This window comes from Oxyura jamaicensis, chromosome 2 (genome assembly GCF_011077185.1).
Source record: "Oxyura jamaicensis isolate SHBP4307 breed ruddy duck chromosome 2, BPBGC_Ojam_1.0, whole genome shotgun sequence".
In the NCBI taxonomy this organism is placed as follows: Eukaryota; Metazoa; Chordata; class Aves; order Anseriformes; family Anatidae; genus Oxyura; species Oxyura jamaicensis.
Genome location: NC_048894.1, coordinates 83973108 through 84001023, shown reverse-complemented (window position 1 = coordinate 84001023; position 27916 = coordinate 83973108). Strand labels below are relative to the sequence as shown.

The window sequence follows — 27916 nt, the reverse complement described above, 5'->3', positions numbered from 1 at the left end:
GAAATATCCCTTCACATTTACTGGTAAGCAGTTTTTACATTTTTTTTTTTTTTTTAACCAATTCTACCAGTTCACTGGATTGCATTACAGTGATTTTTACATAGCAATTCACAGCAAAGACATCAGTTCAACATTTCAGCCAAAGCCTCTAATAGAAAACCCAACATTACACTAAGAAAAAGAAATCAGCAAAAATCCCACCTGAACAAATAACCCAAATGAAAAGGACTACTGAATGGATAAAAGGCCTGTATTCATTTCCCAAGTGATGAAATATAATAAAAATGCTAAATTAAGTACTTAAAACTACTAAATGTCCAGAACTGTTGTAGACCGAGGCTGTTTTTCAGTCTAATACCATGTAGATGGATGTGTTTTTTGTTTCATTTACTGGAAACAAAAATCATGCTATGTCAGCATACAGACAGCTAAATAAATCAAGTGGGTTAGTTAAATACATGTTAAAAAGTTACAGAGAAAGAGGACATTCCTGCAAGTATTTCTGCAAGGTTTGCTGGAAAAAGGCAACCGGTTTAGAGAAAATGAAAGGAAATGAGAAGCTCTGATGAATTTATGAAGGCAAATAGTCAAAACTGTAAAAAACAGTATAAAAAATAAAAACAAATGCTGAAACAAGAGGAATATATCAGAAAACAGAATGCAGAAAAAAAAAAAAACTGGTATCTAACCATATAAAAAGTCTCCCTCGGTAAAGCAGACAAGGATGAGTAGAAAGATTATCATACAAAGAAAAACACTGAAAATACTTATTTTGCAGCGTTTACACTTGGGGTGATTTTTTTACAGTTAAACACGGAGGCCACACTTTCTAATCAAGATTTCAAGAACTATTCTGGCAGAAACATATTACTTTGAAAAATCAAATTGTGGTTACTTTGCAAAACTAGAGATATGCAAATTTTGGAAGAGTAAAGGAAAAATAACTCCAATCAGAATTTATTGTCATTAAATCTGATGTTAGACTGCCCTCTTAAATCATGAACCTGACGGATTCATGGTTTCTTGAATAATGCTTCAGTATTTGCAAACCACCATGAAAACAAACTATAGAAGCCTGAGGTGATCTGTGAAGAGTTATTGTTCATTCAAACACCATGGTATCTGATTAACACATTTCTGACTCTCATGTCATCACAGCCTATTCTTAGTAAGGATGCACCCATCCAATGAGAAATGCACACAGCTAAGATGCAAGTCTGTCAAACTGCTTTTGAAATAGTTCAAATTGACATACTTGGGCTGTGAGACACCCTTCTTCTTTTCTCCTCCCCGTACTTCAAAACATAGATGAACAAGATGCTACCTCTGCTTACTTCATCCTTGGATCTCAGAATGGTATTGTGGTGGCAATATTTTTTAAAGCTTACATGCATGAAAAAAGTCTATGTTAAGACAAAAAAAAAGCAGAATTTGGGAGATCTCTGGCACCTCATGAGATGTGTCCTTCATTAAAGACTTCCCTTAGCCTGAGCTCTGGAAGTGTTTTCACCCCAGTCATACTCATTCAACTGGCCTTGTGGAACGTGGTAGTGTATTTTAAATTTTGATTCCTTATCTTCTTACCTGGCTACAACTCATGAGACACAAACAGCAGCACAGAGACAGAGGATTAGCTTCCTTGGAGTAGCGTTAGATTAAATGAGAGCATATAATCAGACTCCATAGGGTAAATCAAGAACTTCAATATACCTACTAATACAGAAATGCCCAAAGCTCATAAAATACGTGCACATTTCACAGACAAATCTGGACAAGCTTAGCTGAGACTTGTGTAGCTATACTGACTGTGCAATACATACTAAGTGACCTGCATATAGAATGGCTCTCTTGAAACCTTACCACTGTCCCTCCCTCTAGAAAGTCAATTCATGTCAAATAGAAAACTACAAGATTATGTAATAGGAGCACTGGTGCAACTGATCTTGCACCACAAAGCCCGTGGGGACACAACGTGCCTCAAAGAATGAGTTAAAAATAATTTGAAAGTCTGAGTCCAAAGAACTCCAACCCATTTTATTTTCAAACAGATCAAATTCTACAGGATTTCAGGAAAGCATTACTCAGAGATGTAGCAGCTTTTTTTTTGCTAAGATCTGGCAGCACGAGGAAGGGATAAAACAAGTAGCTCCCAGAAGTCAAGTGATTCTACTAGAAGATGTAAACAAAGATAAACTACTGTTTTTTTCTGTGTATCTGAATTACTTCAGTATTGAACAGCAGTGTAGCTTGGGGGTTTCCTTCTTGTGCCTTCAGACTTGTGCTGTAATTTAATTAAGCCAGTTCTCTACGGCTTTTTGGTTTCCATAAGTAAGAAACGTGTACTTCGATGTAGCACATCAATGAAATCATAATCACCTGAGCAATTGGAAATGTATCAACATAATCCATACAGTGATAACTGAAGCCACAGTTGTGCTCATTTGATAGTTTAATTGATTAAATACCAACACAAGTGATCAGGAAAATTGAGGATGACATGACAAAATGTGCTTTCCCAACCCTCCTGTGTAAATCAGAGTAGTTAGCTTTCTGCTTCACACTTCAGCCATGGAAACAGGAAATGCACTGCATTCCTCTATGTAATAAGGAATAAAAAAAACTATGGACCACTGTATACTTCAGTGTAGACACTTAACAAAAGGTAAATGTCTAGAGTAAGAAACAGCCCTCTGCTTCACTTTAAGAGCCATCATAAATTTCTCCTTGCCTTGAGAACAGTACTTAGTGTTCCTAAAGCTCAGGCTATCAAGTCATTAGCTCCTTATCTCACCCTCCTCAACAAGTACTTCTGGAGCCATAGCTGGTAACTAAGAAGCCCACTCCAAAGTCTTTAAATGTAAAATGCAGAAATTCACATTTACTTTTAAAAGACACCTGATAATGCAATAGACAAATATATAGCCAAACAAATATCTACTTCATTCCTTGCTAACTAACTTTAGTGACTGTTAGTGAAAGCAAGCAGTTGAAACTTGGCTGAAAGTACTGCTCGGCAGATGAGTCACAACTTAATTTATCAAAATCTTCTGCCTTTTCTCCTTTATAAACATCCAGGGAAGGACTCTTGGCTTAGTTAGCCAACATCCCCTTTGTACCATCTTTTTGGTGGAAATAATTTCAGATTTCCTTTGTCCAAGATTCCAGTTTTATGGCCTTGGGATATTAAAGTAAGTGCAGCCATTTAGATAAGCCGCTGTAGCCCAGTCCTATCATGTAGTATTTATAACTCTTAATTCATGGTGGAAAGAGTTTAGTGTAGTTTTACAAGATCCACTACGCTGCACTGCAGTGAAATGCCGTAAAAGATGGTTTACTAGTAATCAGTGTTCTTCAAGACATACAGTCCCAGTACTCACAGCTGTGCTTTGCCATATGTGAGGCTGAAATCATCTCTCCTTTCGCAGACTCCTGAGGATACATCTGCCCCTTTCTTCTCCTGTTTTGTATACAGTAAGGAGAAAAACATTCTACTGCACTATTTCATCTCCTTAGTGAGAATTTTATTTTACATTCGCCTTCCTCCTCCCCTCCCACACAAACACGAAAAAGTTTGAGTACAAGTATACCTGTAGACTACACATCCCAAATAACAAACAACTTCTCTTCAAGTCAGATACTGTAAGCCCAAGAATCATGCTTTTTGTCACAGGCTTTGTGTTGATCCAAGAGCAGCATTTCTGTACTTCTCTTGGCCTGAGCTAATTTTAGGTATGGTAACAACTGCCTAGTAGTCAGGTGGCAACTCCCTAACTTGTTCAAGCTTAGATCTCCAGACAGCACTTGTGCAGAGGTCTGACAAACTTACATAGTCACTACACAGCAAAGTTTCTCTCCTTGGAGATATTCAGAAGATGTCTGACATAGACCTGGGCAACTGGCTACAGGTGGCCCTGCCTAAGCAGAGGGCTTGGACCAGATGACCTCTGGTTTTAGGCTAGCCAATTTGAGCATTTAAACCTCAACACATGCTTCCCATAGTGTACCCTGTTTTATCCCATTTTCTATATTAAAGTTTTCTGATGCTATAACACTTTCCAATACTTTTTACTAAACACATTAAGTCTTTTAACTAAACCCTTTTGTGTTTTCAGATAACCAATGTACTTCACCAATAACCAATATTGTATTGTAACCAATAAAAATGTACCAATATTTCAGAGAATATACACCTCAATATCCTGGTCTCTATTTCACGTTAATCTCATCTTCCAACCGGTGAAATCAAAGCTGAAAAATTCAGTCCATGAACACATTAGATGTTTAAAATTCTGCTGCTGGTGTTGTTTCCAAGCTTTTTCTTTCACTTCCACTAGGACATTTCAAATCATAGGCCCAAACAGTGTCTATTCCCTCTCCTGCAGTATGATCTGGGTTCCAGCAAGGGAAAGGAAAACGACAGGCAATGATTCTGGCATTACATTCAAGCTCTTCTTTGAGCTTCTTCTCCAACTGTGGCATCTGTGGAGCAGCAACAAAAAACTTTCAGGAACAGTACAAAACAGAAACATTCTCTAATTTAAGTGTCAAAGACAAGTCCAACATTTGAGGAATATTTGGAAAAAAATAGGAAAGGATTCCTGATATATGTTCTGCTTTGATGCATTGACAAAGAATACTTAAAACTAGAAAATGGTTATTGTGTCCTGACCAGTGAGATCATTGAAACTGTAACTAAGTCTTTGAAATTAAATTACAGTAGATAAACCTTTCATTTAAAAAGCAAAAACAAATACACACACACAACCACATTAAGGCAACAGTTTGCACATTCAAATTCATGATCTTCTTCAGTGCGATTCTTCCCTGCAGACAATTAGAGTTTGGCATCCCAAATTTATACAATTTATAACACCTCAGGTTGTGTAATACTCAAAGGCCAATGCCTCTCATGATTTCCAGTCTAACCCCAAGATGGGTCCTGGGACATTCAAAACCCCATGTCTGGTCAGCAAACTAAAGCAAGCATTCTGCTCTCACTATATGGCAAAGTACTGGTGTGGTAAACAGCACTGAAGTTGAGCTTTGTTGGCTCCAGACTATTACCACAAACAAACACCAAAGTCCCTGCACAGCACTGTATGAAACAGCACATACCACCATACAGCTTGCCTTGGTTGAAGACCTGCTCTGTACAACTTTCCTCCACTGACTTTTCTATCAGCTCCATTTTTGCTGCAGGAAATATCATTACCCCTCCAGAACAGGGAAACACTCTGCCCAGGTACTTTCTCTCCAGCAAGTATGCCAAAAATTCCTCTATGGATTAAGTGAGAAATGAATTAACACACCTATTTTCTTTCCAGCCCCCGCATTGCTATCATATCGGGGGCTGGGAGGACGCTGCATAGATCTACCCATTTCTGTCCTTTGCAAAAATCAGATATTATGCTTAAGTAGATCACTGCACATCCATTTGAAATTCCTTCTGACAAATGATATCTCACTGAGTAATTATAGCAGCGAGCTCCAAAATTAAAATATTTTTACTTTGATATTGTGGCATAGCATTTAGCTATTAAAAAGTTAAAAGGATAGCAATTATCTACAAATACAGTTCAATTTAAGCCAGGAAGGACACAAGATAAACAAAAATTTCAAACCAAAAAATACAGAACACATTACAAAACAAGACTGGCTTTAAAAACATTTTAAAAGGCTAAAGCTAACTTCAACTCTTACATACATGCAGGGCCTACCTTTGATGTACCATCCCACTATAGCTAAATTTAAGCTTACAATGGCATATTTTAGGAAAATTATTCAGAGGTAACTCGTGGCTATATTAGACCTATGAATTCCTTTAAGCATTCTGTGCTGTGATATAGTCCATACAGCAAAAGCTTTAAAACATTTCTGCTAGTGTATCTTGAATAAATGAGAAAAATAAACCCAATTTCCTATCTCAAACTGACCTAATACACCAGAAGAGACAGGACTAAGTTGTTATAGCAATTAATACAGTCCACAGACATGGACCTAGCCTAACCTTTAATGAGTAATTATGAAAAACAGTGGTATCTCATGTCTCAAATTAGAAAATTTCATAAATAGCTCAGCCAAAAAGAATTGCGTTCTTGAACCAAACCCAAAGTAGTTTTAAGCTAAATTTCTCAGTAGCATTAGGTATTATAATCATACTATATTTTATATCATTCAGATTTTGTGTGTTACATCTATATCGATAAACACTTTAGTAAAAACTTTTGTACAGGACATATTTAGTTAAAATTCAACTGCAGTTGTGAACATGAACACCTGGTAAAAATTCTGTCATCCCACCCCGAGCAAGTAAAAGTCTCTCTGCAATGACTCATTGATAAACACATCTTCCCCCAGATGCTTGCAAGAACAGAGAGGTCTCACAGTCTTCGCTGAAGATCAATACATCCCAGTTCTGTTAGCTAATCTTGGATGTGAAATAAAAGCACAGTGTGACAGCATCAAATCAGACCACTATTACTATAAAAGCTAAAGACATTTATTGCCCTCAGTCAAAAAAAAAAAAAGAGAAAATGCATTAAGAGTTTCTAGAAAATCAATTTAGTCATTCAGGAGACTAAGCATTCACAACTTAGAAAACAAATTTAAAGAACATTATGAGCAAATTAATTCTCAGGAAACACTGTAGGTCCTCCGTTTGGGTCTGTTACATTTATGACAGTATTTTATTGGAAGAATTAAGACTAATATTTGTTGAATTTACTGAAGTTATTCTGAGACTAAAGGGTACTCTTTCTATCATAGTAGTATAAAAATGGGGTAAATTAGCTAATTTTAAAATTCAGCCAGTATTTCAACTAATCACGCTCACATTCTCCTAAGGCATTTGTTTCGTTTACTGAAATATCTTTCTTCACCTGCACTTTTGCCCTTACGCAACTGACTTTTGTGACTGCAGATTCAAATCTTTATACTGCCCCCTCCTGGAATTCAGGCCAGCGAACACGCGGCATTCAAACCTGGGAACATCTGCAGCACGAGCACTGTAACAGCTCTCGCTAATATGCCACCAGAAAAATAGGAAAAAATGCATTTTCACTTCAGTTCCCACCACGAGTTACAATGTGAATCTGAAGTAGGTATTTAATTCCAATGCTGTTAAAGGAAAATTTAGAGAGTAGGGAAACATCATTATGCTTCTTGTTGCATCTTCCTGTTACTGCCACACAAATACTATCAAAGCATATTGCACAGTATAGCATCACGTAAAGCTCTTCACTCCACTTCATCCCACATCTGCCCTAGCACAAAAAAGTAAAAAAAAAAGCAGCATTACAGAAGCATTTATATATTTCCATTTCACTTCTCCATATGCATTCAACATATATAGAAGGTTCTAATGATATAGAAAATATTTTTTCTCTTTTGTACTAAAAAAAGAGAAAAACTAGATAAAGCCAAAAGTCAAAGTAAAAGCAAGTCCTGACTGAATTTATGTAATATACCAAAATAGTCTCTATGCAGTAATATCAACAGCAATTTTGAAGAACCCATGGGACATGATGAACATAAGCTACAAAGCCCTCCTAAAATGTGAAGAATTTGTACACTTGTTCTCTAGCAATTACACTTGAAGTATTCATCTTCCTTCCTAAAACCCTCAGTCTAACATGAGCAAGGAATTATTTCAGAATACTAGCTACTAGCCTAACTTGAGGTCATCCCATTTTTAGATAATATAAAAGTTCAGTAACTTCCATTGACAAGTTCACAGAAAAGCAGCTGTAGCCCATTTCTTACTCTGTCCCCTCCCCGCAAACATCCCTTTTTTTTTCCAGTATGAAAACCTGAAATTTACCAGAATCAATCTATCACCTTCTCAAAGCAACTTAAGCACAGCAGTTTTCATTTTGATTCTGGACTTCAGTAATTGACAGTAAATACAATGCTACCACTGCCACAATCCAGGAATGCTTTTAGAGCTCCAGTCTACACCCTGTCACAAGTTTTACCAGGTTTTATCATGGACTTTAATAACCAACAATTAAATATCTAAATATTATTAGTACTACCTTTGACATTTTATAGGTTGATTTATTTTGCAGATGAGTATCTTGGTATTAAATTAACTGTGCAATAATAATAAACTTACCATTTGAGGTACCCCGAAAATAACAACATTTGTATAATGGGAAAAAGAAACCTGAAAAGAAGAAAAAAAAAAAAAGTCTTGAACAAGGATAGAAAGAGTACATTTGCACTTTTTACTAAAATTCCTTGTATCTGCTTTACTCATCAGAAAATGCTGCTTAAAGAAAAAAGACTGATGGGAATAGCTGGGGGGAGACAAACATAAATATGACAAAAAGTAAGTCTCATTAAAGATGCAATTTTCATTCAAATGAATACACATTGAGAAAAAAAAAAAAAAAAAAGCTTAGAGCAACGCTAAGAATCAGGTAACATCCTGAACAGCTACAGAAGAACACACATCTAACGCTGTATCACAAGACTGTGTTCTTGCACATTAGGTGAACAAAAGTCAATTACTGACTCCACAGAAGCAGCTCTCAGTGAAGCCTGACATGACAGCAGCCCACATCATTCAACTGGCATAAGTACAATGTAGTATGCTCACAAAATCTGTACTGGAAAAGCATAGCACATCACCACAGCACAAAACCAGCAAAGCACTGTATATGTGCAGTGAGCTGTATTTCTATAGTGTAAGCACTCTTCTGAAAGCCCAATACAGCATCTTGTGGCCAGACAAATATAGTTCTTCCCAGAAACTATCTCCAAATTATGGGAATCTCCCAGACATCCCAGATTCATTCTTAGGTACTCCACCACCTACCTTCCACAAGTCTGATATATAGAATCTGGTGTTGTGATGTACCCCGTCTCTCCAGGCACGGTATCTGGAGTACCAGACTAGCCAGGGATTTAATTCATAACCAACAGCTTTGAATCCCATTTTTGCAGCTGCTATCACCTACAAGGAAGAGAAGAAATCTTCACTTAGAAACAGAGAGTGCTAAAAAGTATATTCATCCAAACAGGAGAAATGACAGAGTTTTATTTATAAGTCAAAGGAATGCCCTTTTGCAAGTAATTTGATTTTAATTACTAACAGAATGATAGTATAGCAAACAAAAATTCAGATTATATTTTACTGTTGTGACTAGTTCTGTTGAAATTGATATTCATACAAACAGAATTAACCACTTAACTATTCACAGACAAAGCCGTAAGCTTGTACTATGTCTATGACTCACATAAAAGTTTAATTTAACATATTTATGACACTACCTTAGAATTCAAGAGTACCAAAACTGACCCTGGAGACAGTAGGTATGTTAGACACAAGCAGATATGTTCAGAATTAGAGCATTTAACCTAGCTGAGCAGCAGTGAAGGGTAAGGCACTTGAAAGATCCCTGCATCAAAGCCAAAATGACCTATCGGTAGAAAGACTGTGAAAGCAATCTGTTGACATCCAAAAAAAAATAAAATAAATAACAGAGCAAACCTCGGTGTAGCTTTTATCTAATGCTAAACTTCACACATAATTTTAAAAAGGCAAAAGGTAACTCAGTTAACAAAATGCATTAAGTATATTCCCTCAAATCAGACCTTAATATTCAGAATTATTAACCTGTATAGAAAATGTCTTCTAACTATATCGAAACATACTTATTTATTTATAAGGAAACTTCAAACCAAAACAGTACGTTAATTTTTAGAAATATTAAAATCGAGGACTGAGCCATAATTTAAAAGGTTACTGCCAAGTTTTAATCAGGAAAAGCCTCATCAACTATGACTTACAGAACAGGCAAGGTAGAATCAGGAAGAAGTACAAATTTCTTAATACAACATCTCAAACAGCAGTATCGCACAATGTGCTGCACAGTATTAAAATAATTCCCCCTGCATCACACACACCAAATTTTCAAATATAGTAAAAGAACCTGACATTTTCACCATGCTTGAAAATAAAATATGTCCATATTTATCCACAGATTACACTGCATAAGTGCTAAATATTTACAGACATGTGAACAGAAACTCAACTTTTTTCAATACAGATGCATTAAGGCAACACCAAGCATCCAGTTTTTGGCACCTGGCTCTCCAAGTAGACTTCAGTCTCCATTTAGGCACTAATATATATATTACATGTAGCTAGGTGCCTACATATATAGATACATACAAAATTTGAATCCAATATACAGTACCTAGTCAAATTAAGTGTTTTCAGATAAGGGTCAAGAGGGACATCAGAATCTGCAGTTCTCTTGTACCTATGTGCTTGTCCCTGAGCCTTACTTAGGCGCAATTCGTTCACACATTTGGACGTCCAAATCCAACTGCAGCATGGACAGATGGTCAAATCATTCGCATGAAAAATGGACAAAGGCAGTATTCAAGAAAGATCTTGGTTGTTTCCATCAACAACCCACTTAATTTACCATCCTGTTACTAAAATGGATCAGAAGCAGGTGCTTTAAAAATACTACCCAAAGCACCACAACAACAAACAACCCACACCACTCTCCGCAGCGCTCTCCCTCACCACCAGTTTTGACAAATGGAAGGTTTGGGCAATGCCCTGAAAGCAGAGCATCACTTTGGCTACCCAGAGCTTTCCTCCCAGATCTCCCTAACTTCTTTGTGAATCTATTTATGCCCCAAAACTCCACAGTAAGCTGTTGAGCTCAACCTTAAAATAATTTTGCAGTGGGTTGGATGTATCTTAACTTTGCCACATAATGATAAAGACCAGAAACTGACACTGAAAAACAAGTGCTACAACACTAAAAACATTTGAAGCCAGTGAAATTACCTATCCTATATCCTAATTTCCATACAGAAAAAGCCTTCAACTAGATTCTGTACTGAAAGTCCGCAGAGAGCAGAGAAACCTTTCCACAGTGTTTCCTACCATTCTTCTTTGCAATTGCTCTGGTTTTACCGCATTCATTTTGAAATGGGGCAGCCAGCAGTGCACAATGGTGTTAAGACTGTAGTTTTAACGATACCATGATATTTATTTTTGTAATCCATCATTCCTTTCTCATCTTGTTTTGTTCTTCTGTCACTTTTATGCAGTAATCAGAGCTGCAGCTCCAAAAGCAGAGGGTTATTTAAACTCACAGCCTCGCATACCGCAGCTATAAACCTATATGGGATACAGCTCTCTGGGAAACACAATGCTAATACTTTAATTACATCTTTATGTGAATGCAGTGCAATCCCTCCCAAGCAACAACACGAGGTTATGATTTGGGATGCTACTCTGTCAAGCTGAGAGTACAGCTGGAACAAAACTATTGATTGTTCAGCTAAACTAAACATAAACCATTCTCAGGCTTGTCTTTGCATAAAGCTCAGTCAAAAACAATGGATGTGAAGGAAAATATTTGTAAATATGAGAAAGCAGAGGCCAGGGGTGGAGTATTTGCCACTTTTTTGAGATAGAGAAGGAAGGAGATGTCTGTAACTTACAACGCGGCCATCCCCGCTACCAATATCAGCTAGAGAGCCGCTTCTGCCCTCCAACATTTTCAGGACATTCTCGATCTGCGTTGAGGTGGCAGGAACAAAGGGCAGGCAGACCTTCCTGAGAGCTGGCACCAGGAATGGGGTGACCACAGCATACAGTGCCACCAGCGCCCCACCAACAGCGCCCGTCGCCAGCAGCCCCCACTGCCTTCTCTTGGAGGGCTCCTCAGGGCTTCCTTGCACGAGTGGAGCGGGGCTCTGGGTCACCAGTGCTTTGGACACCATACCTACAGACAAATATTAACAAATATAAACAAGTAACTTTTTACCAACTGCACACTTAACAGGCAAAACAGGACATGATGTGACAGGTGTAAAAAAAGGGGGGGGGGGGGGGCGGTTATGCTTCAGTTGATTCCTAGGTGTTAAAAAAGTTAAATAAAATGTTAAATTATTGCATATAAGAAGTTAAGGTGTTAGGTTTATTGTTCAGGAAGAAAAAGGGGAAAAAAAAGACATCTTCCACTTCCGCATCCCTAAACCCCCACCCCGAACCCCACCATGAAGACCCCCCCCCAAGTAGGCGACTGTATTTATGCAGGAGGACCCTACCACCCCACTACGGCGGGGGGGACGAGAGAGGGAGGCGAGCACCTTTCTGAAGACACTGAAGAGAAGATCCGCCCGGCACCCTTCCGCGGCGGGGCTGTCCTTCCTTATTCTTTCCCCGTCACCGCGCTGTGGCCCGCCTGGCGCCCGAATTGTGCCTAATCGCATTCCCCACCCCCCCCCCACGCCGCGCTGGTGGACGGGGCCGCGAGCGCCGCGCAGCGCCCGGAGCCCCGGCCGCTTCCAGAAAGCTCGGCCGCGGGCGCCACAGAAGTTCCCCTCACGAAATATGTCGCGGCGAGGCTCCCTGCGCAGGCGCGGGGCCGCTGCTGGGCGAGCGCATTGCGTCACGGCGCGGCGTGCAGGGCGGTTGCGGCTCGTGCTCGGGTGGCTGTTGGGAGCGATTGGGCGCCGTTGGGAGCCGCCGCAGCCATGTCGGCCATGGGGACGCTGGCTTTTGATGAGTATGGGAGGCCCTTCCTCATCCTCAAGGACCAGGAGCGCAAGACGCGGCTCATGGGGCTGGAGGCGCTCAAGGTGAGCGGGCGGGCCCGGCGGCGGGGCCCTGCCTGAGGGAGCGGGCATCGCCCCGCTGCGGGATGGCCGCCACACGCGGCCGGGGGCGGCCCCTGCCCCCGGTTTTCCTCTGTAAGCCCTAAACGTGCAAGTGAGCTCTTTGTAAGCCTCAGCTCTGCAAATGACAAAAAGGCTTCAGAAATTCCTAGCATAAAAGCCATGTGCATATGTAGGTCCGTTTTCAGTCATAGTTGTCTGTTGCTACTTAAACTTTCCATTGAATAACATTTACAATACATTAAATGACGTTTAAATACGTTAAATGACATTTACAATAATTACTACCACGATATAATAGCTTTTCCTTATATTTGTTAGCTTAATATTACTATTTGGGAATGTCAATAACTATTTAACTTCTCCATTCTTTTATAGTCTCACATAATGGCAGCAAAGGCTGTAGCAAATACTCTGAAAACATCCCTCGGGCCCAACGGTAATAAATCACTTTAATTATTTCTACGTACTAATTCTTAATTCAGGGATTTCTAGCTTTGCCCTCATGTTCTGAGTATGTGTTTTTTTAGGCTTGGATAAAATGATGGTGGACAAAGATGGTGAGGTGACAGTAACCAATGATGGCGCTACCATCCTGAATATGATGGATGTGGACCACCAGATAGCCAAGCTCATGGTGGAGCTGTCTAAATCTCAGGATGATGAGATTGGGGATGGAACTACGGGAGTCGTTGGTAAGAAAAGATTTTACATTTAACTTGGCATTTCTAGCGTTAAAGTCAAGTTTCTTAAACTATTTTAAGAAATAACTTACGGAGTGAAAATAGCTTTTCTGAAGCATGTTTTTAGAGTATTTACTGCTTCAGTATTCTTTTTAGGTCATGTGTTAGGAGTTCTTTTTAATCCAAAAGATGATTTTGTGTCTCTTTTCAAGTATGGTAGCATTTGAAGTTAGTATTGGAAGTCCACTTTGTACTTCCAGAATTCCTTGTGTAATTTTCTTCCATAATGATCTTACTGTCTCAGCTTGTCTCCTGTGCACTTATGGTCTAAATGCAGCCTTCTTTCTCAGTAAGTAGGGCGTTGGTGGTATTATTACTATTGATATTATTAACTCATAAACCTCAAAGTGTTAAAATATTGCAGAATAATTCCAAAGGTATACTTTTAAAGCTTTTGATAATGTATAATAAAGGATGCCTCCTCCATCTGTGGGAGAGTAAACATTATTTAAAATTTTGTTTTACAGTTCTGGCTGGAGCGCTGTTGGAACAGGCTGAGCAGTTGCTGGACCGTGGTATTCACCCCATCAGAATAGCGGATGGTTATGAGCAGGCAGCTCGCATTGCTATTGAGCATCTAGACAAAATCAGTGACAGCTTTCCAGTTGACCCACAGAACACAGAGCCTCTGATCCAGACTGCCAAGACAACGCTAGGCTCTAAAGTGTAAGTTCACAAAAACGTAGAGCATATTTACAAATGTTTATATTTTCCATACATACATGAAAATTTACAAATACTTATATTTTCCATACATACACTTCGAGTTGAAAGGAGAAATCCTTGATGTTTTGATGAATTATTAAGTTATTAATGAGAGTGGCTGCTGAAGGCTGTTTAATGTTTCTTTTGATTCCTTTCTCTATGGGCTCTTATCTCAAGATAAGAAACTGCAAAACCTTTGTTCTCTAAAGGGACAACTCTATGAAGTTAAACAGCTGCAAAATCAATTTCATTCTACCTATTTTATTCTATATTTCTGCATCATAGCAAGTGTAAACTTTCTAAAAGTAGCTACATGTTAGTTTTCTTCTTTTTTTTTCACCCAAAAAGACTTGTAGGATAGTTATTGGTTCCATAAGTGCATTTTTCATTGCAGGTTCTGCAAATATAAATACAGATCTTGGGGATGAAAGTGAGCTTTCTATTTGTGTTACAGCATTTTTTTTTGCTATATAGTATGGAGTAAATAAGCATCAGTGTTGTTTCCCAGTTTTATTTCTTAGAATAATTTTTGTCTGTCCCTCTTCAGGTGTTAGCTTTCTAAGATACTGTGGAGTTAATACCTGAAATTATAGGAAATGCATGAGAGAGAGTTAAAACAGAAAAGTACGGAGAGGGATGTCTCTCGTTTTTAATTACTGTGGGCCTGTTTTTCCAAAGTGCAGTTTATGATTACAGTATCTTAGGACGCATTGTAAGAGCTTCCTATGCAGACCTATCTTAACAGTCGTTCCTAGGACTTTAGTGTTTTGAGTAGTAGTTAGTTCTCCTTGCTTGTTTCAAATCTGCATCTTGAGACCGTGTTCACAAAGACAGGCTATATCCTGTATTCTGGTTGCTGTCATATTTGGCATGTTCAGGTGAACCAGTGAGCAGAACACCCTCTCTTCATGCAGCAAACAAAAGCTATTAGTAATATTTATATGTATATATATACATATATACATGTATATTACGTTTGAGATTGACAGAATCAATTTATTTCTTCTGAACTGTGTAAACTTAACACAACTTCCTTGTGTTTTCTTTAGAGTTAACCGTTGTCACAGACAAATGGCAGAAATTGCTGTGAATGCTGTACTGACAGTAGCAGATATGGAACGTAAAGATGTTGATTTTGAGCTGATCAAAGTGCAAGGCAAAGTGGGAGGTAGACTGGAAGATACGCAGTTGGTTAAAGGAGTGATTGTGGATAAAGATTTCAGTCATCCGCAGATGCCTAAAGTAAGTGAACACTCTCTATGTGTCTGTCATCTGTAACAGTTTAAATAATTCTGCGTAGAAATAGACCAAAAATGCCATTCCAGCATTGAAGCATCTGAACACCGCTGTGGTTTGGCTTGTTGTTTCACTCATGTATCAACAGAGGAAAGGAAGAGGATTGTTAAATTCTTTATTGGACAGGACCAACTTAGAATTCACAAGAATCTTGAGAAAAGATTGGGGACCTAATTACTGCACAGCTAAGTGAGAACAAGCATAGAGTGCAAATCATCATTTGTAGAGAGTGATGCAAAGAACTATGTTAAAATTGAGAACCAAATGTCAGCGTACTGATTTTTAATGCAACTCAGTATCACAAAGCTTGTACTGTTACGCTGTACGAGTTGGAGTGTTGTCCTGTTTGGAACACCATGGAAGTAGTATTTTCAATGGTCACTGTGGGTAGGAGTTTTTTCTTTTTTATTTTTTTTAATCATTTAATACTTAAAATGACTGATAAAGATTGAGTGCCTAAACAGTGTCTTGAAGCTGTGGAATTTCTTTTAAATTAGTTAGATTTTTGATGGAATTGTTTGGGTATAGTTAGCTTGGCTTTAGAAGGAGTCAAGTGATCTTCAAGGTTCCTCCTGTCGTTAAAAAGGCAGAGACAATGTCTGTGTGTTGTGCAAATACAAGAAAGAGGTGTTAACTGTGGTCAAAATGTAACCTTTTCATTTTATTTTATTTTTATGTTAATGTACAGGAGCTCAAAGATGCTAAAATTGCAATCCTTACTTGTCCATTCGAACCACCTAAGCCCAAAACCAAGCATAAGCTTGATGTCACATCTGTGGAAGACTACAAGGCACTGCAAAAATACGAGAAGGAGAAGTTTGAAGAAATGGTGAAACAGGTGGAGTGTTCAACGTTCTTTCTCTGTTTTGTAATTTTTCATAGCCTTTACACAAAACAGCATAGTGCCTTGATTTATATCTGCAGATGAACTACTAATCCAGATAAGAGGAAGCAACAAAGAATTGTAAGGCTGTGAATGAAAGTTAAGTTTATGGAAGTAATAGATTACACTCTAGTTTGAAATGTACTTTCAATTCTGTATGTGCCAGTTATACAGATACCTGCCTTCTTCAGAGAGTTCTGTTTTGAGAAAAATAGAATTTAAACCATTAAGAAACTTGTCTTCCTTTCTGTGTTAGTGCTGATCAGCAGATTGTTGTGTATTGATTTCAGATAAAAGACACTGGTGCAAACCTTGCTATTTGCCAGTGGGGTTTTGATGATGAGGCAAATCACTTGCTGCTCCAGAACGAGCTGCCTGCTGTTCGTTGGGTTGGTGGACCTGAAATAGAAGTAAGTAAAATCTTTGGAAACTGGGATTCACACCAGTCCGTGTGTTATACAGCCACATTATACAACCAGCTTGTTGTATAGTGCTGTACCAATTAAAAGTGGGGGCTTTCTAGGTAGAACTGCATAATGAGGTGTGATATTGGTAAATATTGGAGTAAAATCACTGGGAATCTATCTATGGGAAGAACCTAGGATGAATGGGATTACGGGCTATTATTGGTGTCCATACGTATTGCCTGTTAAAGATATTATGTGGCTGGGATTACTTCTTTCAGTCTTAGTGTTTGTAGAAACGAGGCATGGCCTGAAATCTGCCCTTTGAAAGCAATGAGAAGGTAACTTTGGAGGCATTTGATAGATAGCACTAGTTTAATGCTATTTAAGCACTATGAAAAGGTCTGCTCAAACTGATGGATGGTTGTTTAATTTTAGTTAATTGCCATTGCAACTGGAGGGCGCATTGTTCCTCGCTTCTGTGAACTCACACCAGAGAAGCTGGGGTTTGCTGGTATCGTCCGAGAGATCTCCTTTGGAACAACAAAGGACAGGATGCTCGTCATAGAACAGTGTCAGAATTCTAGAGCTGTGACCATTTTCATTAGAGGAGGAAATAAAATGGTAAGATGCTTAGTTTGCGTCATCATTTTGGCTGGGGTAGAGTTGATTTTCTTCCTAGTAGCTGGTGTGAGGCTGTGCTTGGATTTAGATGAGAATAATGTTGATAAAATGCACTGATGCTCGCTCACAGTGAGCAAATGGCTGTGTGCTGTTTAGCTGCCTGCCAGGTTGGATTACAGCAGTTTGTTATTAATGTTTGATGCCTCAGTTGTTGAGTGTGTAGTTTCTTCATATTAATAGCATGTTAACTCTTCCATGATTTTTATCTAAATTTTACTCCGCACTGTGGAAGAATTCAGGGGAAGTGTGGCTGTAGGCAACAGTGGCTGTTAAGTCATGTTAAATTCATATCCCACGTTTTTGAATGAAAATGTTAGGTTTCTCACTATTAGACCATATCGTTTGTAAATAGAGAAATAATTTTATTTGTGGGTTCTCTTTTTTTCTCATGGAAGGGTCATTTTTATGAGTAAAGATGTATTTTTGCAAGATTAGGTTTTCTGTGCTTCTGTATGTCATTTCTGATTTAAAACACTTCTTAAAAGAACAGAATGAGACAATTTAATGCTCTTCTACTTAATCTAATCATTGACTGAACTGTTGAATTATAGTAGAATTATATTTAGCATAGGTCAAATTCTACTTTGAGTGAAAAACAGGAAGAAAAGAATTTAAGTGCAAGAGTTCTTTAGGAAAACAAAACTGCTTTGTGAAAGGTTAGCATAATTTGTTAAATCCTTCTACATCTGTTGGAGTTCAGAGTGGACACAAAGTGCAGTTTGAAAATAATGTTGGCATTTACATTTGTGGCTTTTGTCTTGGTGTATATTTTTCATTCCTTCTCTGCTACTAGGAGTCCAACACTGTATTTTGAAATAGTATAGTATAGTAGCAGTAGAGCAGTGAAGAGATCCTCTAGTTCATTTGCAGTTTTTGTTTCTATATTAGGAAATTCATCTTCATATCAGTCAGTTGTGTGCTGTAAAGTATGTGCTGTGTTAAAATTCCAGATCATCGAAGAAGCAAAGCGATCTCTTCACGATGCATTATGTGTGATCCGGAATCTTGTTCGTGATAATCGTATTGTGTATGGTGGAGGTGCAGCTGAAATTTCTTGTGCCTTGGCAGTCAGCGAAGCAGCAGATAAGGTAAGGAAGAAACATTCTACAACTTTCTTTAATTTCCCATGGGGGAAAAAAGGATTAAGACTATCTTAAGAGTTTCCAAAAAGCTTCAAAGAGCTTCCAGAAAAATGTATATTATAGAACTTCCTGGCATGCACTGATAACCAGTGTTAAAGTTTTGCTTCTCCTCTCTGTAAAGTTGTTGCAAGTACCTTTTTATGTCTTCCTAGTGCCCATCTTTGGAACAGTATGCCATGAGAGCTTTTGCAGATGCCCTGGAGGTAATCCCCATGGCCCTGTCGGAGAACAGTGGAATGAATCCAATACAGACTATGACTGAAGTACGGGCTAGACAAGTGAAAGAAAATAATCCTGCTCTTGGCATTGATTGCTTGCAGAAAGGAACAAATGGTAAGATATGTAATGGGGAGAAGGAGAGAAGCATAACAAGGTTTTCTTCCTCAAAAAGATGAAAAAGGTTATATTTTGTCCTTCAGCCCCTTTTTTATTTTAATTCCTTTTTTCTTCTTTCTTTCTTTCTTTTTTCTTTTTTTTAAGTTTAAGATACCTGTCACTTCAATTACAGAATCACAGAATAGTCTAGGTTGGAAGAGACCTCCAAGATTACCAAGTCCAACCTCTGACTTAATGCTAACAAGTCCTCCACTAAACCATATCCCTAAGCTCTACATCTAAACGTCTTTTAAAGACCTCCAGGGATGGTGACTCAACCACTTCCCTGGGCAGCCTATTCCAGTGACTAACAACCCGTTCAGTAAAGAAGTTTTTCCTAATATCCAACCTAAATTATGTACTCTTTTCCCTTATCCTAATAAATGGGAGTGGGGGTAGAGAGAGTCATCATGTCTGACAGGAGGAAAACATGTACCTGCTTGAACCAAAAGAGGCAAAAATGGGATGTGTTCTTAGTACTTTATTTTTAGTGATCCAGTTTACAGTGCAGTCCTACCAACAGTTGTTTTGAGAAACAACTTGTGAAGAAGAAAGCAAAAGGCTGGAAATGGCTTCAGGTAGTCTTGTTCACACTGCTACGTGCACATATATAGACCTGTAATAAGCAAGTGAAGTCTAAGAAATCAGTGTATGAAAATCTGCTTTCATCTGAACTTAAAATGTTCAAATTCTTATTTTCATGCTTCTTTCAGGGAAAAAAAATAGAATTGGAACACAGCATAAAGTCTTGTGTTTGTGTAATGCATAGCTCTTCCTTGATTAGATGTTTCTGCATTATGGCACATCAGCTGTCAGTGGTTGCTCTTCCCCTAATATTTGCTTCTAATTTTGCTTCTAATATTTGTATATGGAAGTGTAGGAGGGTGAAGTTACGTTTGAGGAAGACTTAATCGGGGAAAAGAGTTTGATCTTAATGTTCTAAGATCTTTGGGAAGAACCCAGACTTAAAACTATAGTTTATACAAAGTATTCGTTAATTATGGTGGCCAAAAGTAATTTAATATGTTCTTTAAAGTTAAGTAGTAAATTAACTGGGTTAAATGTTATGTTTAGGTTTGGGGAGGCTATCTAATTCTTTCACATCTCTTTTACAGATATGAAACAGCAACATGTTATAGAAACCTTGATTGGTAAGAAACAGCAGATTTCTCTGGCGACTCAGGTCGTTAGAATGATTTTGAAGATCGATGATATCCGTAGGCCTGGAGAATCTGAAGAGTAAAGGTTGAAAAGCAAGAAACATTAAGGGGGCCACAGCAGTAGCGAAGACGGTAGTATTCTGATGCTTCATCTTCAGCTATTTATTTTGGACACTGTTTCAGATACTGTAATGGCTAATTGTTGGAAATAAATCACAATTTAGCACTGGTGGTTTCAGTACTTACTTCAGAAGCATCACTGCATTTTTTCTTAGAGGGGTGTAAATGTTCTTAGGAAGAACTTACTGAATGTATGGGGAAGGAAAAAAAAAAAGCATGGAAAATGCATTAATAGAGTTTTGTAGGTCCTTTTCCGTTGCTCCTGGAGCTAATTCCTTTATCTGCTTGTGAGCAAAGTCTGCAGATTTTCATTTTAAGAGGTCTTCTGTCCCTCTTCAGGGAAGCAAGCAGAAAATTATTGTAGCCTCCAGTACTTCTTGAATATCTCAAGTATGAATTTTAAATTTGGCGATGTAAAGTATCCAGATTACATGCTTCCAGCTTTCACTTGTACTGAATACGAGTTGTGTTGTGTTTTTATATATATATATATATCAAGGCAACCTGTGCTTGTTGCATTCCTGGGTTTTGACAGCCATCGAGTAATTACGGCGTTAGAGCCATTGTAACAGTGGCATGTGCAAATACCACATTACAAGAAACAAGCTAAATAGACAGTTCTGCACCAAGTATGAATATCTAGATGTTCAGGGTTTAGGAAACCCTAAAAAAGTTTTAGGAAAGGGTTTGGGAAATAAAGATTTTTTGGATCCTTGTCGAATCTTCAAACCAATTAACTGATCTATACTACCAAGAGGGAGTACACTTACTTCAAAAGTCCCAAAAATTATCTTAAAATGGAGGAGTAAAATTTACCTGTAAGCTGCCTTGCATCTTGGCATGTATAGTTACTTGTACGAAGCAAGTGGTAGACCAGAAATAGCATGTAGGTTTTTGGTGTGGGGTGGTTTTTGTTGTTTTTGTTTGTTTGTATTATTTTTTTTTGGCGTAGTACAAAGGATGCTGCATCTCTTGGGTCTATTAGCTAGCATGTTCAGTTCCAGTTGTGTTATGATCATCACTTGAGTGAAACAAAATCCTTTAGTGAGTGTCAGTAGAGGAAGGTTAGAGAAGTTTGTTTTTTTTTTTTTATGGTGTGAAAGTTCCAGTACTGGTTATGATAAAGTGTATCCGTAACTTTAAGGAAGAATCCTGCAAAGCTTTATTTTAATTTGTTAGAAACTGACTACCATAACTTCTGTTCATCATTGTTCTTTTCCAAAATAGGTTTATTTACATGAAGATCAATGAACAGAACAGTTGAACAGTTTTAATGCAGCTGAAGTCTGGCACTTCACATTGATTCATGGCTGTAATTGTGACTAAAATCCCATAAATCTATTGGCTCATGTAGAGCCATCTCTTACTTTGCTCAGTAGCACCAAATGAACAGGGTATAGCTAGGACTTAGAAGGAGTGGTTTAATTGTACTGCTGGGGTTGTACATAGGGTGGAAGGGAAGTGAGAAAATGGTTTGTTATTTGTGTTTCATTAGTTTTTCCCTTCAAGTCCTTGTCCGTAACAGTGAATTCCATGACCAAAATATTCAAAAGCTTCACCTCTTTCAGTTATATTCTCTTTTGGCGTGGCTTAGATGATGTGACCTATTTAAAATGTGAGATGCCCAGAAGAAAGGCAATGATGGACACTGCTTCTGAGTTTTGTGTTCTGACCAGGAGATGTGAAGGAGGGCAGGCTCTGCAAGCAGCACTGCCACTAGAGGGGAGAAGGCTCTGACGATGCTCCACAGGTTGTATGTGGAATTGGTTCACAGCAGCTTGGAGCCTACAGTTGATACGTACACCAAATCATTCCTGCTATCAAAAAGATCTGCAGCGTGTTACGCTGGTAGTTTCTAAGGATATGTGAGTTGAAATCTGGTCAGATTTACGTTGTGTTTTGTAATATTTTTTTATTATTCCTGGGAACATACTTTGTAGTAAACTGCCTAAGTGAGAAGTCTCTAGAAAACGGACAAAAGTCCAAGAATTGCAAGATCATGTGTTTTTGTTAATCTGACTTAAGTCTTTGTGCTCTATATATAAACATTAACCTTCAGTCAGACTTCAGTATGGAAGTTTGAAGCTCAGTGGTGGAATGCTGACAAAATTCTAAAAATGAAGAATTACTCTTTTTTCAGAGGCTTTGATTTTCAACATGCAATAGTATCAGCTACATTTTTGTTATTTAACATATGTTAGTTACTTGAATTTAACATATTAGTTGTTTAACATGTATTTAGTTGTTATTGTTGCATAGACAGTTAATTGGAGGACAAGCAACATGCAACTGAAAACATTAACCCAAATTAATGGAACTGATGCAGCCCAAGTGGTATGCTCTCAGGGCCGATGTAAATGGATTTGTGCTTTAACAGAGCGATGGGAGTACCAGTATTTGACTTCGTGCTGTGGTCTGCACTAGTCACATAAAGTGGAGGAAACATTTGAGTGGTAAAGCTGTGGGAGACAAATACTGATGTTTAAATTAAGCATGTTGTGTCTGTAAATGTTAGTACCTTCAGGAAATGAAAGCCTTGCCAAGTGGTGTGTTTGGGGTTGAGGATCCCAGACATGCCCTTCAGGTCCTACCTACTACTGCTTTACACTAGGGAAAACACAAGGTTCGCCACTGGAGGGCGATGAATGCACACCCGTGTTGTAGGGGACTGCGGACATGGTTAAAAGCCAGCTGAAGAAGCCAAGCAGCTCTCCCAGCATCACCCACATGGTATGCGTTTGTCAGCAGCACGAGCTGAATCTTTTTCAAGAGCTCAGTTGCTTCGACTGATTTCATAACTGTCCCGTGTGTCCTCTTGAACCCAGTTTTCCACATTGTCCTCGGGCCCTCACCCCAGCCCCTTTGGCAATAGTTGTGCTGCCAACCGACTTCCTCCAGCCTCATTTCTAAGCCTCTCCTGCTGTGGCCTGGGCCTGAGCTTCTCCTCTCCCAGCTCGTGTTTGCAGGTGCACGAGGTGAGGTTGCCCAGAGCACTGCCCACAGGTTCCCCTGTCCCTCGGTCACACCTAGCCCACCGTAGCTGCTGGGTGCTGTTGGTCCAGGGCCAGGCTTCGGGTGTGCTGTGGTGATTCAGCTTAACTGGGGCTGAGAGGATTTTTCCAGGAACAAGGTGAAACAACATTATTGTTTTGCTACAAACTTGTACTTTGTAGTACAGATATATTTTTCCTACACTTAAGGAAAAAATGCTGTCTTTCAAGTTGCCCTTTTCTGACCATTCTGTGTGGGGAAGGCATGTTGTGACGCGAGCAGTTCCAGTCTCAGCAATCCCATCTGACAAACACGCAGGCAACCACAACCAGGATCCTAAATGGAGCCAGTCCAGCAGTCTTGCTAAGCAGATCCTGGCTTGATCAATCTTGCTGTACAGAACAAGTCAGGTAAACTTCCCTCCTCTATCACTGCTGTGCCACGCACTGTTAAAAATTGCTGTTGTAGGGGCTGTGGCTGTTACAACCCTTGACTGAACTCTCCTCATCATCCGAAGAGGGATGATTCCGTTGTGAGGAGCTAGCCTTGTTTGTCCCCTCTGCGTAGAAGTACCTCTCCATTTCACAGCTTGGAGGGTTTCCCAGGAGCTCTCTGCCAGGGAACATTTCTCGCCATGTTAAAGAGCCAATTAAATGGACTGACAGTGTTTGCTTTGTAAACAAGTCCTCTCTGTGATACAAGAGAGATGGTTTGCAAAACACAAACGATTGGAGGGTAAAGCGCTAGCATGTGCTCTGCAAGACACCGAGCCTGTGGCACACGCAGTGGAGTCTGCATCTTCTTGAAGCTTCTCCCTAGGGTATTCAGGAGCAGTCTCTGTGCTACGGCGCGGCTCCTGGTGTGCAGCGTGGGCACTGAAAGAAACAGGTCTCTGCCAGACGTCCGGTGCCCAACTCCTCTCTGAATGTGAGATGCTGCTGTCAGGGCCCTGACAGCCCTCCCCTTGCTGCCCTCCCCTTGTTTCCCTCCTAGAGGTTTGGCCGCTTGTGTCAAGGCACAGCTGTGTCACCTTGAGTTAGACTGCTGGGGAAAAATGCAAGGGGTGAGGAAGAGCTGGGAGAAGCTCTGGGAGATGCCCTCCTCCTTTCTCTCAGGAGCTTTCTCAGCCTGCTCATGCTGCTTCCTGAGAACCGCCCCACATCAAGCCTCATCAGTACTCGCTCTGCCTGATGGCCCTCATGAGGGAATGAAGCCTTAATGCCAAACACCAGTTTGGAGTGACAGGGGTTGAAAGGGATCATGAGTCTCAAATGATTCGAGGAGAGACGCTGGGGCAGACAGACGTTTGCACGCTCTCTTTGAGGCGAGCAGACTGAATAGAGAAACTAGATAAGGAGAAAAGAAATAGAGAAAACCAAAGCAGATGGAGGTGAATGAGCAAATATAGCCCAATAATAATAATGAGAATATTATAGGTGAATAATAAGCCAAATAATAAATATAATCCAAATATTTAAATGTTTGGTTTGAATTTAAAGGTTTCATGCTCTCTGATACAGCATAGCACCTTTTTACACCGTGCAGAGAAAACTCTCAGTTTCAGTGAAATTTATATATAACCAAGCTGGTTCCTCAAAAACGACATTTATTCCTTCCCTCCAGGTCAGGAGAGAGCATTCTCCCCCCTGGCACAAACAGGGCCCGTGTACACGGAGGAATATCTTGTGTCACCTCAGCTGCTCTGGCCGCAGGGCATCAGGGCCTCAGACTGTCTCAGTTTCAAGAAGCCACTTTGATTTATGTGCCTAATGCCATCTAGTTCTCAGTGCATCGTAAAAAGCCCATCCAGCATTAAAACTGCCGTGTGCCCGCTCTCTAACTGGACTGTCTTGTCATGAATTTCTCTGCCAGCTGCTCGTACTCATCACTCACCGGCCATTCCCATCGCCCAGCCCACAAGTGCAAAGCCCTTGGCAATCTCCTGACCTTCCCCCCACCACGTGTACACCACCGGCTCCTCTGCTGCCAGACCCGTCTCCGTAACCCAGTGGCAGGAGCCGATGGCCCTCATGCTCAGCTGGGCTTCCCAGTAAATATGATGCTTCTCCAAGGACCCTGCAACCAGCGGTCTTAGCTGACGTTAGCTGGTTTCCTATTTTTTGCATCCAGCTACTGTGCTGGCTGGCATTTTGCAAATGCCGTGACTAGGTGATTAGATACATGGTCTTCTCATTAACACGTCGCTTGTAATTGGAAGAAGGCCACAGGCCAGGAAAGGCAAGTTTCCACCACTGCCTTTGCATTAAGGGCAGCAGCGCTGGTTAAGTTTTAAGAGATTGTGAGTTCTAGAGACCAGGAACACAGCCCGACGGGATGAAAGGTAATGTGTGGAGAGGGCAGGGGAAGCAGCATTATCTGAAGGGACGGAAAACCTGCTTAGGAAAGATCCTCTGCTGAGTAACTTTGGCACGGCGTTGCAGTGGAACATCATCTTAATGCTGGTTGTGCTTTTCAGCTATGTTGACTCAGTCCCTAAGAAAAGCTACTGCGACACATCCCATGGGAGCGCCATTCCGGGCTCCTCAGGATCTCTGTCAGGAGAGTGTATGGGAGAGGGACAGACCAGAGCTGCCTTGTCCTCTCTTCCTTGACAAAGAAAGCTCACAGCACTTTCTCCTCTTTTGCTAATGCGAAAAGTATGTAACCAAAAAAAAAAAAAAAAATCTCACTTTGAAGCTAAGTGGGGAGAAGGAATTGCTCTGTTGATGAGGCATGATGGGGATGGCCTAGCTCCCGTGAGGGTTTAAGAAGGGCTAGCTCCTAAGAGGGTTTACGTAGTGCCACAGATGAGACAGCCGAGGTAAAGCCCACAGAGAAAGTAATTTAGCAGTTCTGGTGTCTCAGTTGTCCAGAGCAGAGACCTGATCCATGCATGTTGAGTTCATTCTGTGTATAATTTACTCAGTGACAAAAAACGTGTACGTTTATCCTCTCTGCATACTAATATAACTGAATTTCTGGGCAAAGCTGCAGTCCCAAAAAAGCGTCTTTGAAGACCTTTTTCAGGAAGCCATTCATTCATTTAACTCTTCCCTAATTGTTGGCCTACTCAGCAGCTCTGTGGAGAAAGAAAACGTGGGGAGGTGGAGACAATCCAGCTGATTCCTCATCTGAGAGGCTGTGAAGTGTGTCACCAGACCTGTTCTTAAAAAACTTCCTTTCAGCCCCTGGAAACAGGCAAGAAATTCTTATTTTCAGTGATGGCCCAGACACGACTGGCATGCTAGTGCTTGCCTGACAAGCTATACTGAAATGTGATTTTTAGTCTTTTAATCTTAGCAATATGTCTTTACATAAGCTCTTGCCTTGCCTGCAGGCTGACAGGTAGTAGCCCTTGGTTCCTCGCTGCAACAAAATGATCTGGCAAGGAAACAATAAGCAGATTTTTGACTGAAGCCAAAACATGTTCAAATCACAAACACACACACAAGACAAGCTAAGGCTAAGAAGGGAGAGTTGCAAAGAAATGGCTCTTTGAATCAGCGTGAGCATTGCTGCCAGCATCCTAGGAGATCCTGGAATAAATGGAAGAGCCAGAAAAGGGAGCTGAACAACACCCTTCCTGAAGTGAGCCTGTCTTGCAAATGGTGCCTGCAAAAGTTCCTCACCTCTAGCAAAGAGTTTCCCATTTCTCTTCTTCACTATCATCTGATTAAGATCACCTATGTGAAAATAGCGGTTTCCCCACGCCATTGTCCTCAGACCTTAACAGCAAGCTGAAAGTTTAAAGGCAGGGGTGTGAAATCCAATCTAGTCCTGATCTGCTACTCTCCCCCCTGCAATTTTAACATACAAATGCTCCTGCAACAGTCCCGGCCATCCCCCAGACAGCAACCTGAAAATAGCCAAAAGAGCCACCAAAGAGAAACAAAATCCATATCAGAACTTGGAAAAATGAGTATCCATGCCAAAAAAAAAAAAAAAGAGAGAGAGAGAGAGAGAACACAGGAAACAGGACCTGAGTCCACACAGGTACTGCTGCTCCTGCTTTCCCCAGCATCAAGAATTCGCAGCCTATATGGCTCTTGGTGAGGTACGTGCTTAACACAGCTGATACAAGATCCAAACAGCATGATTATAGACAGCTCTATTTTAAACAAGATCAATTAAATGAATCATTAAGCGACCTGGATAGGAACTACCAGAGCTGGTCAGAGGAAATTGCTTTGACTAAGCAGAGAGATGTTTTCAGAGCCTTTCATAAGGAACCCAACTCCAGCAACAGAAGTGCCCCAAACATTTTTGTTCTGTGGGAATTATGTGTGGGGTTGTGTAAAGATAAATCTGCCAGCCCACAAACTACTTCAGCCCACAAACCGTTCTTCAGCTACAGCAAAATGATTTTGTTTTAGAATGAGACCACCACAGACTTTTATGTCATTCTTCCTATATTTGGTGTGTGGCAAGAGCTGTGTAACTCAAGTCACAAATGTCAAGCTCAGGTTTGTCCTATAGTTATAACTATTGCGTAGCTGGGTGGCAGGGCTCCATCTGTATCCGCACTTAGCACACACAAACCACTATTTTCCTTGGCTCTCCAGGAACTCTGAGGCTATTCATCTTCATGGATGAGGCAACGGACTGATCTGAGGCAGGGGGCTGCTGACTGAGATCAACCAATTGACTGAACTCAATAGCCACCTTCACAATTAAGCATCTGACTAATTGCTGCAGGAGTCTTCAGATGGGAATTTTGGGCTGCCATGGATAATCCCCCAGGCAGCTCCTGCTGTGCCCAGAC

The 27916-nt window shown here is 40.0% G+C and overlaps 2 protein-coding genes and 1 long non-coding RNA gene across 4 annotated transcripts; 1 reads left to right on the top strand and 2 right to left on the bottom strand.

Annotated features, from left to right (window-relative positions):
- Nucleotides 1-39: 39 nt before the first annotated feature.
- ATPSCKMT (ATP synthase c subunit lysine N-methyltransferase) lies at nucleotides 40-12310 on the bottom strand. Of its 2 annotated transcripts, XM_035317433.1 has the most exons (6): nucleotides 12124-12310; nucleotides 11473-11756; nucleotides 8819-8956; nucleotides 8114-8164; nucleotides 4165-4479; nucleotides 40-4129 (listed from the first exon to the last, which is right to left on the bottom strand). In XM_035317433.1, exons 2-5 carry the CDS (start codon nucleotides 11752-11754, stop codon nucleotides 4282-4284), a joined length of 669 nt encoding a protein of 222 aa, XP_035173324.1. In that variant the 5' UTR covers nucleotides 11755-11756; nucleotides 12124-12310; the 3' UTR covers nucleotides 40-4129; nucleotides 4165-4281. The 2 variants fall into 2 exon arrangements, with proteins under 2 accessions (XP_035173324.1, XP_035173325.1); XM_035317434.1 differs by lacking the exons at nucleotides 40-4129; nucleotides 4165-4479 and adding an exon at nucleotides 6164-7116.
- Nucleotides 12311-12431: 121 nt separating this feature from the next.
- CCT5 (chaperonin containing TCP1 subunit 5) lies at nucleotides 12432-20286 on the top strand. Its single transcript, XM_035317424.1, has 11 exons — nucleotides 12432-12615; nucleotides 13030-13090; nucleotides 13182-13346; nucleotides 13862-14060; nucleotides 15149-15341; nucleotides 16084-16233; nucleotides 16569-16688; nucleotides 17121-17306; nucleotides 18317-18454; nucleotides 18661-18841; nucleotides 19999-20286. The coding sequence occupies exons 1-11, from the start codon at nucleotides 12511-12513 to the stop codon at nucleotides 20124-20126; spliced, it is 1626 nt and encodes a 541-aa protein (XP_035173315.1). The 5' UTR covers nucleotides 12432-12510; the 3' UTR covers nucleotides 20127-20286.
- A 1771-nt stretch (nucleotides 20287-22057) lies between these two features.
- On the bottom strand, nucleotides 22058-27552 carry LOC118161800. The gene is made up of 3 exons (XR_004748176.1): nucleotides 27542-27552; nucleotides 22634-22638; nucleotides 22058-22189 (listed from the first exon to the last, which is right to left on the bottom strand). It is a non-coding gene; the product is annotated as an uncharacterized LOC118161800 (long non-coding RNA).
- Nucleotides 27553-27916: the final 364 nt, after the last annotated feature.

What these genes read in the sequence shown, in the direction of transcription:
- ATPSCKMT (XM_035317433.1), bottom strand. Translation starts at nt 11,754, where the DNA reads ATGGTGTCCAAAGCACTGGTGACCCAGAGCCCCGCTCCACTCGTGCAA. An exon ending in GTAGCGGGGATGGCCGCGTT is followed by an intron (nt 8,957 to 11,472) that starts GTAAGTTACAGA and finishes TCTTCCTTGTAG; the next exon opens with GTGATAGCAGCTGCAAAAAT. An exon ending in TTTTCGGGGTACCTCAAATG is followed by an intron (nt 4,480 to 8,113) that starts GTAAGTTTATTA and finishes GCTGCTCCACAG; the next exon opens with ATGCCACAGTTGGAGAAGAA.
- CCT5 (XM_035317424.1), top strand. Translation starts at nt 12,511, where the DNA reads ATGTCGGCCATGGGGACGCTGGCTTTTGATGAGTATGGGAGGCCCTTC. An exon ending in AACATCCCTCGGGCCCAACG is followed by an intron (nt 13,091 to 13,181) that starts GTAATAAATCAC and finishes GTGTTTTTTTAG; the next exon opens with GCTTGGATAAAATGATGGTG. An exon ending in CTTGCAGAAAGGAACAAATG is followed by an intron (nt 18,842 to 19,998) that starts GTAAGATATGTA and finishes TCTCTTTTACAG; the next exon opens with ATATGAAACAGCAACATGTT.